The sequence below is a fragment of the Gastrolobium bilobum genome, unplaced genomic scaffold (assembly GCF_033153095.1).
Source record: "Gastrolobium bilobum isolate Gb01-03AN ecotype WA unplaced genomic scaffold, APGP_CSIRO_Gbil_v1 utg522, whole genome shotgun sequence".
In the NCBI taxonomy this organism is placed as follows: Eukaryota; Viridiplantae; Streptophyta; class Magnoliopsida; order Fabales; family Fabaceae; genus Gastrolobium; species Gastrolobium bilobum.
In genome coordinates, this window is record NW_026897044.1 from 75,314 (window position 1) to 90,328 (window position 15,015).

General features: G+C 37.1%; 1 protein-coding gene across 1 annotated transcript; it reads right to left on the reverse strand.

Annotated features, from left to right (window-relative positions):
• Positions 1-7,390: 7,390 nt before the first annotated feature.
• Positions 7,391-15,015, reverse strand: LOC133303658 (uncharacterized). Its single transcript, XM_061503603.1, has 5 exons — positions 14,777-15,015; positions 12,101-14,623; positions 10,171-11,901; positions 8,473-8,725; positions 7,391-8,386 (listed from the first exon to the last, which is right to left on the reverse strand). Exons 2-5 carry the CDS (start codon positions 14,537-14,539, stop codon positions 7,809-7,811), a joined length of 5,001 nt encoding a protein of 1,666 aa, XP_061359587.1. The 5' UTR covers positions 14,540-14,623; positions 14,777-15,015; the 3' UTR covers positions 7,391-7,808.

Below are 15,015 nucleotides of genomic sequence, written 5' to 3' on the forward strand. Positions count from 1 at the left end.
AATATGAGTAGCAAAATTACCCAAAAAGTAAAAGTAAATATAGAAACATGACTAGATAAATATTCTAATCTGAGGGTAAAGTTTGGTAATGAATGGAGATGTATAGATAGATAAACTTATACGCATTGGTATAGTGAATTGATTTAAGTGACTCAAGTGAAGTCATTATTCCCCTTCTCTTCCACGATCAACGACAGAGAGTAAAAGAGTGAAAATGGAGATTTTGATTTAAAATCTTACAAAATTCATAATTTGAGTTAGAGACCTCCAAATCACTTCGTTCCAAAGCCAAAATTGTGAGAAATTTCGAGAGGAATCCATTGGTATCAGTATTTTCGTGTAGGATTCACTGTAGAGAAAGTTCACCCTCTCCTAAGATTTCGAATTTCATGGAAAAGATTTGAGGCCATGGGAGCTTAGAAACTCATCTCTCCTTTGTCTAGAGTGTATTGTGGTAAGAAATTCTCTTCTTTTTCATGTTTTTATGAAGATTGAACTTAGGTTTCCATTTTAAAAGTTTGGCTTGATTGAGCATATTAGAGCTTGATTAAGGCTTAGCTCATGTTAAGAAAAGTGTTTAGATGAGGGTTTTAACGGTGAAAATGTATTTGAAAAATTAAAGATACTGTATTTTTGAATAGTGTCGTATACATTAATAGTGACATATATGTGAATCGTACTGTAGAGATGAACAGTACCATATGTATGCATTGATGATGGATAATAATGGAAATGTGTTCCTTGGTTATAGTGTGAGACCAAGTGAACTTGTGGAGCAAGAGCATGGACATTGAGCAAGGCTCTTGATTACTTGAGATTGAGGTAAGTATCAAACAATGGTTTGATGTGAAACTTATATGAAATGGATATATGTTTAATTGTGATAAATTCACCATGGATAGGTGTGTTGGTCATTTGTTGAACATTTTGTTGGCTTGTGGACCCTTTGACTTGAAAAAGGCTAGAAAAATAGCTATTCCAGGTAAGCTTTTAGTCTTTGGGGTTAATCCCCTGTTTATTCCACCAGACTCCGAGGGAGGATGGTAGTTTGATATGGTATGTTGAAAATAAATTGTTATATGTTGCATGTATATGTATGTATGTTTGTGTGCCACACATGACGGTGTTTACTTGTGTGAGGCATAAGATGGTGTTTCCTTATGCATAGTATGTGACGGTGTTTCCTTGCGCAATGCGTACTTGTTATATTCTCTGGCCAGTAAGATTACATTATTGCACACTGTATTGTTATACATATTCTGATGCATGCATGGATTTTTATATTGTGTTTATACCAAAAGTGAGCTTAGGGGTGGAGGAGCTCTCCAAGGGTCCCTAGCTTACCGAGGTAATTATTTTATCTCACCCCGCGTTATGGGGATTACCATTTCAGGTACAAGAGCTGATGGTGTTGAGGCATCGCATGGCAAGAAGCCATACGAGAGATATTACCTGACCTGGTAGTCGGGATTAACTTGTTATGCTGATACATATTTGGCATGGTTTTATTTTGGATATGTATCTATATGCCATGTCAATATTTTGAAAGCATAGGGCATGTCTATGCCATTTTGATAGTTTATCTATTTTGTTAGTTATGTCTGTATATGTCTAGGGTACTTATTTGATTACATCTTTTTTGGTTAGTTGATGTAATCATGTAAGTAACTCTATGAATATTATTTTGAGACATGTTATGATTATGAGATAGCCTACGCCATGGATAACTGGGTAATATGGTTTATGTCTGGATTATATTAAACTGTCAATCAAGTTAAAATTATCACGATGGGAATTATTCCCAATGGTCCAAAATACAGATAAATGTTGTCCGTTTTATTTTGGCCATGGAAGTGAAAAAGTTTGCAATACATAAGAAAAAAGAGAAAATTTATTCAGTTAGCTTTCGCATTAATTAAGTTGAGCATGTTGTGCATACTATCATATGAATGTTAATTAACCGGCTGCAGACAGGGCGTTACAAATCACTAGAAAAAGATAACCCCTACTTCAAATATCTTTGAAAGTGAGTGTGTGAAGAGGAAAAGATAGGGGAAAGTGGCGGTTTTTATGAGTTTGTGAGCAATGGAGGCTTGATTGATCTCACCCAAAGGTTGGAATCTACTCCTTGCTTGATTGTGAAGCTGTAACATCCCAAGCGCTGACGAGAGCGGAGTGATCGCCAGCGCGAAAGGGTATGGTGCGAAAGGGCACAGACAAGGAGCGACTCCTGACAGGCTTCCAACGGAAGGTTACATGAATGAATCGAATCGACTCCCGAAAGAGAGAGATTCCAAAGACTGTGCAGGTATGAGACTGAATAGTTGGGGATAGCTTATAAGAATTAATTGGTACTACTTATACTAACAAGATGCATCTACTTTTCGATAGCCCGGAACAGAAGAACTCCATAGTTAAGCTTGCTTGACTTGTAGTAATTCTGGGATGAGTGACCTCCTGGGAAGTTTTCTCAGAAAGTGTGCGAGTTAGGATAAAAGCACGCTGCAAAGTCCCGTGTTAGTGTGTGGGGATAGTCATTGATTCTTGAAATAGTTGGGCATTACAAGTGGTATCAAAGCAGGGCCTCTCTCCCAATACGGTGTGGTTCGAGGACGAACCAGGCAGAAGCTGGAGAGCATGTAACATCTTGAGTGCTGACGAAGGCGGGGAGTGATCGCCGGTGCGAAAGGGCATAGTGCAAAAGGGCACAAACAAGTAGTGGCTCTTGAAAGGCTTCCAACGGGGGGTTGCATGAGTGAATCAAATCGACATCCGAAAGAGAAAGATTCCAAAGACTATGCAGGTATGAGACTGCTCAGTTGGGGATAGCTTATAAGAATTAATTGGTACTACCTATACTAACTAGATGTATCTACTTTTCGGTAGCTTAGAACGGAAGAACTCCATAGTTAAGCATGCTTGACTTGCAGTAATTCTGGGATGGGTGACCTCCTGGGAAGTTTTCCTAGGAAGTGTGCGAGTGAGGATAAAAGCACGCTGAAAAGTCTCATGTTAATGTGTGAGGATAATCATTGTTAGTTTAGTATATTTTCTTGGATGATGATGTTGGGATAGTATCAAGCCTTATTTCATGTCGGATTATATGCTAAGGAAGGTAAATGAATGGTGGAAATGAAATCAAATCGTCATTTTCTCATTGTCCCTCACTTTCGAAAATATCAAGTGGAAATGGCTTGATTTCTTGCAATGCAAATAATAGGCTATTGGAATTTATGTTCATTGTTTGATGTTTTATAATGGATTGTATGTTGACCACACTGGTGACTTTGATAGGTCATCCTAGTGGAATCTAGAGGGTGGATTCTTGGACAAGTGTTTGGACACTTTGAGATGCAAAGTGAGTGCATTGAGTAAAAGCTACTGTAAGTAAGCTTTCGGACCTTGAAATTTATCTCGTGCTTGTTCCACCATGCCTTGGAGGGGTAGTGGTTTATGTGGCATATGTAATTGCATAGATTGAAGTGATGCATTTGATATATGTATGTGTATGCTATGTTTTTGCACTTGGTATGTATCAAGGAGATTTCCTTGTGTAATTCATAGAATTGTAGTTTCTTTGGCCATTAGGATTTATTGCGGTATGAGCATTTTGGAGGAGTGTTTGGATGAATATTATTTTCATAGCATGAATATGTATATTTGTATCATATGATTTATTGCTTTTATGCTGAAGTGAACTTGGGGGTGAAGGAATCTCCAAGGGCCCCTGGTTTATTGAGATATATATCTCACCCCACGTTATGGGAATTTTAGATATAGGTACCGACGGTGCAGGAGCATCACAGGGTATGCGATAGGGCTAGATTTCCATGACATTGCATGAATGTGGGGTTTATTATGATGTATATATTGATATTTCACATGTCATATATGTATTTTGAAAAATATAAGGGATGTATATACCTCTTTTGATTATGCCTATGGATATACGTTGAGCTATATGTATAAGTTATTTCACTTTTGTATCTTTTGTATACTATTGGTGCATGGTGGAATGACTTAGCCTATGATCATAGTTATTGGATACCTTTCATGTTGTTGATGCATGTAAAGGACTTTGATCATATGTTTTGTATTAGTTAAGTTCCTACTTATGTAGTCTGTGGGCATTTATGTATTTCGATACAATTATGATGGAAGGACTTGCACGCCTATTGGATAGACTGAGATGATGTTAATATTTATCGAACTGTTTATCAAGTTGAGATACCATGTGGGAGTTATTCCTAGATGTCTCGAAAACAAACGGAGCTCTGCCCATTTTGTTTGGGTGATGTTGGTAGGAGATTATCACCTTGTGTGATTAATTATCATCATTGTCATATGAAGCCATGTTGTTATAGGAATTTCATGGTGGTATGATATGTTTAAGCAAGATTAGATGTTTCCGCAATTTGTTCGAGTTATAATCACAATTTGAATATAAATAGGAAAGTGTTTTAATCAGAAAATAATATGCTTTCAAAAGAGAAAAAGTTAAGTCGTATTTAATTCCTCATGTGATTGTAACTGCACATAATATCACACGTAATAATAACAAACCGGTTCTAAAATGAGGTGTTACATTAATAATACATTCATTTCAACACACTCTTTATTTATTTTTTGTGGATGAAACAAGAAAGAAATCAACGCACTCTTTGTTATTAGCTAAATTTTATCGATCTGACAAAATCACATGGACTCATTATCTATTTATTGAAACTCACAAAAAATTTACCTGATAATATTGGGTTGGCTAAAACTTCTAATTTTTTTAATTTTTTTTAGGTTTCTCCACTGGTTCATTCATTAATCAATTTGATCGAGTCGAACATGACCATAAGGGTGACAAAGTTCTTCCCACCAATTTTTTTAACATAGCGACCATTAAGCTGGAACAATCCCATATCAATTGATCCACGTGATTGAACTTCTAGAACTTTAATTCAATTATCCTAACTTTCCCCGTTTTAATATATAAGACTAAATAAGATTGAGAATAAAATTTGATTGCAAAGCATCCGTAAGTTAACGATTTAGTTAACAAAAAGGATGTAACATTTCATGACAGAAGAAAGGTTTGTTTACCAAACACAATACGTGAAAGATGAATTTCTCTAAAATGTATTATGCCATTGGAATAAGTGAAGAAATCAGGATGTAACTTTGCTGAAGACATTGCCGTTGATGCAGAAGTTTTGGCGTAAAGACAACTTGCATTTGTTGTTGATCACACAAATATTCAAGTCATTGGTCCTCACTGCTTGGGTATCCTTAGAGCCTGTTTGGATTCTCTTATTTTTAAGCTAGAAGCTACTTATAAGCTAAAGCTAGAAAAAATAGCTTAAAAAAATAAGCTAAAAGCTGTTTGGAAATTACATAAAAAATTTAGCTTAAAAATTAATTAAAAGCACATATTTCAAGAAAAGTATATCCCTCTTTCTCTTTATCACTCTTCATTTAAAAAAAAAGCACATAATTCAAGAAAAACAGATAAGAGCTTAAAAAAAAGCTCCTCCTAGGAGTTTTTAATTTTCAGCTTTTTTCCTCATTATAAAAAAAAGAGCTTTTAGTTATAAGAGCTTTTTTCAAAATCTGTTTGCCCTAGCTTATGTTTATAAGTAGCTTCTAGCTTAAAAATAAGATGATCCAAACAGGCACTTAGGCTCCTACAAAAATTTTGGGGAAATCAAGATTTTAAAGCAAGCTCTCTTTAAGGAAAGCTGACTTGACTAGATATGACAGACCTTCCAAGAATAGATTCTTCATCTTCAACCCAGCATAAAATACTTACAACCAAAGCACTGATAAGCTGAGAAAGTTAGGCCTTGCTTGCTGCTAGTTCACCAATAATCTTAGAAAATCAAACAAGCTCATAGAGATAAAGATAGAGAGTATATGAGATAGAGGTAACAAAATGGATCCAACTCATCAGTTTGGCTCGTTTAACCTGCCACAAATGATGGGATAGGTTGGAATTTTCGATCCGCCAACCCGCTCTCTATAAGGGCATGTCAAAACATATGATTGTGGGGGTACTTCGCAACCAGAAAAGAACTTGGCTCTCTGGTTTTACCAACAAAATTGGGATATGCAAACCTTTAAAGGCAGAGCTTTGGGTTATTCTTATAGGGATAGAAATGGCTTGGATGATGAAACCAATGAGCCTGATTCAGAAGTAGCCATCAAGCTGATCACTAACCAACTTCCTCCTGCAAATCAGTGTCATCTAGTGACAAATAACCATCACTGGTTATCTAAGAGCTGGCGGATTCAGTTCCAACATATTCAGAGAGACAACCTCAGCTCCAACTGGATTGCTTCGTATGCATTTGGAAGTGGACAGAACTTTAAAATCTTCTATATTGTACCTCAAGATCTAAGCCTCATTATGGGCTCAGAAGTAGTTAATAGACTCTGTTATTTAGTTTGTTTTCTTTCTGGGCATAGCCCCCCTTATTCTAATAAAAAAAAATTAATGTTTTTGATTACTCTTAACATTCTTTTTATTTAATATCTTGTCACTTCTCTGTTCTCTTATTTCCCCTTCCTTAATCTAAATCTATACCCTAGATTATCACATCCCAAAAGGTATGCACCACTAGGGCAGAGGGTGCGTCTACAGAAGTAAACAACTTAGGGCATGTTTGGTGCATAGTATAGGATAAGGCCTGATAGTATAAGACCTGATAGTATAAGGCCTGATTGTATAAGACCTGATTGTATTTTAATACTATCAAGCGTTTGACACGGTATTGTATAAAATAATATATTGTATAAGATAATATCATCTAGTATTTGATAATGCACTATATAATACTATATATGATAAGAATAAATATTTTTAATAAAAATATTCTTTAATAAAGAATTTATATAATTCTTTAAAAAATATCATATGATATTAATTTTTATAAAAATTTATTGATCAGTGTGTCCAAAATATAAATTAATTTTTATGAAAATAAAAATATTCAATATTTTATAAATTAATATATTGAAAAATAAATTTTTATTTTAATAGATTAATATTAAAATAATATATTAATTTTTGAGAATTACATTGGTCAACGATGTTAATACATCAATCTCTTATCAGGTCTAATCCCTCACCCTTAGGCCGGTTAAGTTATACATCGTTTTGATGTATTAAGCGATTATGCTGTATAAGCTTATACTATACGGTGGTCACACCAAACAACTGAAAATGTCATAATGTATAGTATAAGCTTATACTATCATGCTTTATACGTCACACCAGTGAATGGTAATGATCAATTTCGGCAGGTCAGAAAACAGCAAAGTTTGGCATGCAAATCATGCGCTAGTCTACTATTTACCTTAAAACATTTCCATTCAAACTGGTGTTGTGTATTATTTGGCCGATTTCTATTTTCATGTTGAATATTTGAAACTGAGAAAGAGAAGGGGGGGGGGGGGGGGGGGGGGGTAGAAATAAGGGCAAAAAGGAGGGAGAAGGGAATCTGTACAATATAGGCCAGCCAAAAATTCATATTAACCTTCTATACCCTGCATATCAGTGCAAAAATTACTCTGAACCGAGCAGATCTCAAGCTGGAAAAGGTTCTGGTGGACAGTGCTAGGGAATCGAACTTTGAATCTCCCCTCGCCTCACTGAATTTAGATCTCTTGATTGAAGCTCACTTGATATATATGGATAATGAAAAAAGGCCAAAACTCATGACAAAGTAAACCAGACGTCATGTCTAGTCTTGCCTCTTTGCAGCTCCATTGCAAACAGAAGGGATGCTTGAAGTTATCAGAGCGTCAGATGTTTCATCATACTACCCATCACCAACTGAGTCCTCAGAAGCTTTCATTGCTTCAGCAGTCATAAGAGCAACCACAGCCTTGTGAATTGCTAGATCTGCTCTATAGAACAACCTCTGAGCTCTCTCTCTCTTTAACCTAGCCATGTTACGTGCAAGCTGAGCAGCACCTGAGGCATCACGCAGTCTAAACTCATCAAGGTCTGAACCATCCAATTGTTCAATCCCATGCCTCTGAGAGCCATCTAGTACGTACTGCCTGTGACCTGGCAAGTCATAGTTGCCCATATTCCACCTACTAACCCCATTTCTCTTTGCTGACGCTGACATGCTCTGACTATAAGAAGCCGTTGTCTGTGAATCATTATGATACATAAATGACCCCAATTTCTTGGACTTGCTCCTGTGAAATTTTGGGATATGATTTCTATAGTATCCATCATTGGTCATAGAATAATATCTACTGCCAGCATCCCGTGGTGAGAATACCCTCGGTGAAGTTTGAGGCAATGGGGAATCATCCAAAGAATCATAACTATGGCCTGGGTATACAAACTTTTCATCACCAAATTGTAAGCCATTCAATCTTCTTCCTGAGTTTACAATAAGCAGATGTAATGAGAAATTCAATTAAATGTAAAAATAATTAATGAAATCAGCTTGTTAACCAAATACTCACCAGAAGTGTGGAAGCCATCCTGATCTGGAATACAGTTTGTATGCCCAGAGACAGAAATTTTCTTTTGTGACCGATGTTTTAATCCCTTGTTCAGTAGTTCCAAACCTCTTGGTTTCAAACAGAAAGCAAACATGGGCGGCTTCTCCAAAGTTGGAACCTTATATGGGCATCCATTAGAAGTAGGTGTGTTGTTCTTGGTCAGGGCTACTTCCCACTCTCTCACTTCTTGCTGATATCTTTCCCATAGAGGCGGCTGAAAAGCACATCAAAATTTAGAGGTTAAATTTCAGACAAACAATAACCAAGCTCCCACAACCTGTACACAAGAAAACAGGTCCTCTAGAGAAAAGGCAAGGTAAAAAGGCACAAAGTCATCATGCTTGTAGCCAATCAAATATAAAATTACATCCACACATCCACTTGTTCTACTATTATAATTGAAATGATTTCTCCAAAGATGTATCCAGCAACGGAATTTATTGCAAAAATATGCAACAATAGTCATGCAACCATTTAATTTAATTTAAGGAATTGTCACTTGAATAAGCTCTGTTAATTAACAAATATTCCACGAAAGCATTCTAATATAAGAACATTACCACCAAAAACCACAATAAGCAAACTAACAACGAAACCAGCATTTACCATAAATGCACACAGCAAAAGATATCTTTTATTTTGGCATTCTTTTAGGATCCATGGGTTTGTCCAGCTTCGTCGGAACACTTTCTGTCTTTTATTATTAGATGCTTTGGTCGAAGGAGTTCAATTCTTCAACTATTATTATAAATGGAACAAAATGCCATAGTTTTTCATCATGTTTCTTTGATTCATCTTTTGTATGATAGAGTTTTCTTGACTTCCTCGTGGGTAATTAGTGGATTTTTCTTAAAAATTCAGAGAAATTGGACAGCTATTTTAGCTAATGTTCTTATCTTTTGTTTCCTGTGATTTTTTTTATCTTCGATTCTGCTAGGACAGTTTCTTATCCTCTTTTTTAATGTAATTCTCTCCTATCTCTTAACAACCTGATTGTGCATCAAGACTGGTAGCTTTGATTCTGCATTATGTCTGAATTTATTTTGTTAAGTTACTGCAGTGCTTAGTACTGCCAGAATCAAAGACTCAAAGACTGGCCAACCTTTATGAATTGAATAAATATCAAGCAGTAGGTAGAAATCCAAATAAGAGGCATGGTTTTAACCTGGAAGCCATTAATACCATTAAAAAAACATCTTAATTGTTGAGTAGAACAGTAAATAACATACACCACTATTCAATGACTCAAAATACTTGGCCTTAGATTTGAAAGGCATCCAAGACATAAAGTTAAAGTGTAACAAAGCCAAAGATCAATCCACTACTGCAGTACTATTATCTATTCCCTCATCCTCCTCACTCATTAATTATCTCAGCAGAGCCAGTCAATCATTTGACATGAAGTGTCATTAAATGGAAACCAAAGACAACATCAACATCAACAACACCTTTATTCCAAATTGCTGGGGTCGGGGTAGATGAACCCAAATGAAAAGTACGAAAAGATTGAGAAAAAAAAGATAAAAATAAAATTTATATATATATATATATATATATATATATATATATATATAACATTATCCATAAATGGAACCAAAGACATATTCCTAAAACTAAAAATGATCATAACATGCACAAGAAAGGTAATTTGAACAGTACCTGCAAGTGTCGTATTAAAGCCATTCCCTTCTTCTGCCTTCTCTGCTGCCAATGGTCATAAATAATTTTGACAACACACAAAGGCCCAACACTAACCATGAGTTCCTCTATTTCATTAGGTGTAAACTCATCACGTTGCTGAGCATATGCAGCCTTTTCATACACGTTCATTGTCTTCTCAAACATCTCCTCCGAGATCCCATTCAAGTCACTGTTATCTTTTTCAGAATTTTGAATGTTCGAGATCCACTGTTCATCCTCACTATCCATATCATACAGAACATGGGATGGATCCAAAGCCATTTCAACATCTGTTTCAACCTGTCGGAAATACTTACAGCTCCGAACAAAAGTTATCTCGGGTCCATTATCATCATTTTCTTCTATCAAGTAAACACCTGGAATAGGTATGTTTTTGACTGAAGCAGCACGTATGTTCCGGTTGTAGCATTCCTCATGCATCTCCTTGAAAAGAGCCCACTGACTCCTATCAGTAAATTCCAAGATCCAATCCTTCCCTCCTTTCCACATCATAGCATGTGTGAAACGATTTGTTGATCCAGGCTGGAGAAACTGATGTGCTTTGTATGAATACCTTGTAATTCCTAAAAGTTTTACAGAGAGTTTCCACTCATTATGGTCAAACAGCTCTAGTACAACGTGGGCCCCAGATTCTCTCCACCCTTTATCACCAATAGTAATCAAAACATTTGCATCACAAGATACACATTCAAAATTCTTTTTAGGACCCCTAACAACATCTGAAGACTTCTTCTCACTAGCCTTTCTAATTCGTTTGTGAGGAAGCCCTTTCTGATGATGGCTTCTGTGTCTTGAACTAAATTCATGCCCAGCAAAAGGCACTAAATATGACACTTGTGTCCGTGGCTTTTTAGGTCCATTGCTAAAATCATTGTAAAGAGAGTAAGCCTTGCCATCAGACCACCCATGTGACTGGAATCCCAATGACAAGGAACTATTCCGGTTCCGATGCCAAGAACTTCTGGGAGCAGTTGGATTGGAGCTTGGAATGACACCTCCATTTACATTCCAACAGAAATCAGGAGAGTGTTGAGTACCATGTAAATCACTGTCAACAGGTTTCTCAAATTGATCAACTGAGGGAATTTGGACACTGAGATCACCATTAAAAGAATGAGAACAATCATTAGCCTTATCCTGGTGCATTAAAGAACTTGAAGGTAAAGAGCCTATCTCTAGCACTGAATGATGGGATTGCCACTCTGGTGAATGAATAGTACCAAGCCTCTCAGAACCATGGGAAATTGAAGTTCCAGCGCCATTAAGACCATTGTTCTGGCAATTCTGAGAGAGAATTTGATCACTGCAAGTAGAGGGACCAACTAACTCAGCACAACACCATCCATCACCTTCAGCACTGTCTGACAAATTCATCACATCTTTCCTCAGACTAATTTCTGAACTCCTGTTACAGCAATCATCAATGCTAGAACAGTCATCTGTCACCAAACCAGAGTCTTCCTGATTATCTATTGGTGCATGAACACAAAAGTTTATATGAGCTGCTGACTGCTCCATCAGCAACTTAAGATGCAAACAAAGAAAAAATGTAGGTGCAGCAGCAAAAGAAAGAGCAAATGGAGGAAGCTTCCTCTCGCCAGCATCAGAAGACAGACGAGTATCAACTTGAGTGGACACTTTGGAAACACCCATAATGTTAATCTCCGGCCTATTCCTCTTCCGCAAGACCTGTTCATGCAGAATTGGCATGATTTGATTCCCAACAAAACCCAATGTAAGTTAACTTGCAGTGAAATTTGGAAGCTTTGACAGCATATAAAATAATGAATTATAGCAATAAGTGTTAAATATGGAAATAAATTCTTAAAAGGGAGGGTCAAGGTTATGGAATTACCAATCAGGAATATAGAAAAATGGGAATGAGTACCTTGACTGAGGAGGGCTCACTGATGGAAGTCATGGGGAACTCCCTTGATCCCTTTTGAAGTGCCTGAATATTATCATATGTGCATTCAGAAAGGTCGAGTTGCTTACTAAGCAGGCAATGCCTCTTAAGCTTAGAATCTAAGTACACCCACTTAGAGTTCTTCACTCTAGAGAAATTATAGAATGCAAACACAAGTGGCTTCTTAATAACATGAACACTGGAAAACTTGAATCCAATAGACGTAAAAGGCAACTGCAAGTCAACATACTTCTCTTGGTGAGCAGGTTGATGAAATACCCTAAGGACAAAAAAGACAAAGGCAGCAACCATCTTCAAGCAGCCTTCAAAAAATAGAAACCTCAACCCAGCCACATTATCGACAAAAAGCATCTCCAGACAAACTCTCGGCCACTTGGTCATAACTGTACCATATTGAAGCAGCAGAACAGCACACAGCAACCAAAAATTCTCCGATTGAAATGCGTCATTCAATACCAAACGTATTGGAAAGTTTAGGTCAAATTTGAATGATGCTGACTCCATGTCCCAAAAAAAATTTGAAACTTCCGCATTGTAAGTGAACCACAATGGCCCCTCAACCTGAACCCTCCTGTGACTTGGTTCTTTTACATTCTCAACCCCAGCAACCACATCAGCAAAGGAAATAGAACAAGGTGCACTTATAATAACATGTTTCTCTTCAGGCATACGAGGGCATGTTGGAGCTGGCCTTCGAAACCGCTTTCTATAATAGACAATAGGTCGTTTTCCATCTTTAGTGCAAGTGGCGCTTTGCAATGAGGACTTCTCCCTAAAATTATCACCTAATTTATCTTGTGATAAATCACTAGACAAATTATTTTTAACATCCCTCAAGGAACTCTTAGCTAAATGTCCCTTTACTCTAACAGGTTCATCATATAACAATGATGAGGTTGTACTTGGTAGTGTAACAGAAGTTTTCTGTTTCTTAATTCCATGAAAAGGAGAAGATTTAAGCCGATGAGAAGATCGCACCAACCATGAAATTATAGGCTCCGAGTCCATACAGCTCCCACCACAACCATCATCCTCTGTAATTGCTTCTCTTCTTTGCCTTTCTTTTCTGGACTTGCTTCCATTTTGCTGATCAGAACTTCTCCTTTTCGTTAAAGCTCTATCCCTCCTTGCATTTCCAGGAACTTCACTACGATGTAACAGCAGTTTGAACCTCTCATTTTGGAGATTAATCCATTCTTCATCTCGATCATCATATTTAATATGGTGCTGCTTTTTTCCTTCATCATAGTCATCAACAAGGCCATAATACCAACTCTGGTCCAAAGGCCAAAACACTTTAATTTTCCGGTTCAGTAACCAATATGCATCCACATCACCTAACCGAATTTCATAAAAATGGCGCCTCTTCCTGGAATTACCCTTAACTTTGAATTGTTTCCTTGGCCTCAAGACTCTGCCAGTAGTATCAACTGATGCTGATTCTGACCCCGACCGCGACTTCGACCCACGATTAACAACATTTTGACTAGAAGATAGCAAAAAGGACAAACCATTTGCTGATGGCAATGTAGAAGACTTGCTACTAGAAGAAAATCCAGTGCAGCTTGGATCAAACCTTGAAGATAGCATCCTTGCTGCATTCTCTTCAAGATTTTCCTCATCATCTTCCTGCAAATCATCAGATATTTTACAACTATCAATCAAGGGCTCAGCCTCCTTGGCAACCCTAACTCTATCTGAAGCCAGAGCCTTTCTCTTCCTTTCCTTCCTTTGTGACTTTTTTAAAGAGGAATCACCGCTATTTACAACAGAATGAGAGGCATGATCCCCATTCCCCTTGAAATGCTGAACTGAATTTGAATCACTATTCCTATTTTCCTTAAATTCATCAAAATCTTTCTTCTGTTTAATCTTTGAAGACTCAACCCCCCTGGCCAAATCATCACTACATAACTTAGGCACCTGATCAACATGACCAACTTTACAACTAGGTTGCCCAGCCAGATTTGATGCTTGACCAGCTTCAAATTTCTTCCGCCCCACAAAATTCCTCTTTCGCTTCGGAATACGAACAACATCACCACCAACAATAAGTGAAACTCCATTGAGCACACTACTGCTACTCAATTTCTGACTCAACCCCAACTTCAATTCACACAAATCCTGCCTACCAGAACCCGGCCCTTTGTCATATTCTTCATCAAGAAGCTTCTTGCTGCTTGCATCAGCATTATCTAAACTGCTTAAAGACACTTCCTTTCTAGCCTTCTTTCTCTTGTTCTTCTTCTCATCACCACTCCCAGGACTACTACCTATCCTCTTTAAGTTCTTCTTTGAAGTTTCTTTTGTCAATTTTGATTTATATAAACTTTTAAGATCCAGAGATCTCGATTTTTTGGGAATTGCAGTGCCATTGGAGTTCTCTTCTCTACCTTCCATGAACAATCAACAGTACAAACGCCCAGACCAAAATTCCCCCAATTTTCACATTCCATCATACATGCCTGTACATTTTCTTCAGATCTGAAACACCAAACCGACAAAAAATCACAATTAATCCCTCAACCAACCTAAAACTAAGATCTTCATACCTAATCCCCCCATGCATTGCGCTTATTGCATCAAACAACACACCAACATATCAACCACAATATTATACTAAATTCACATACATACCTCAACCGACATATCACGAAACAGTCTATTCGTCCCACAAATCGTCAAAATCACGAGCGTGAATTCATGGATTAGGGTTTGAGAATCTCACGGTCGGCGATTTGAAACCCTAACAGAATCCTAGATTTTGAAATTAAAATTCCCAATAATTTCGATTCCTCTTTTTCTTTTTCCTTTTTTTTCTTTTTTCTTTTTCTTCTTTTTTTAACCGCGAGAGAGCTAGGGTTTCTTTCTGGTTT

Coding starts and splice junctions, on each gene's coding strand:
- LOC133303658 (XM_061503603.1), bottom strand. CDS start 14,539: ATGGAAGGTAGAGAAGAGAACTCCAATGGCACTGCAATTCCCAAAAAA. Junction 11,902..12,100: donor GTGAGCCCTCCTCAGTCAAG/GTACTCATTCCC, acceptor CTGCATGAACAG/GTCTTGCGGAAGAGGAATAG. Junction 8,726..10,170: donor CTTTAATACGACACTTGCAG/GTACTGTTCAAA, acceptor TGTGCTTTTCAG/CCGCCTCTATGGGAAAGATA.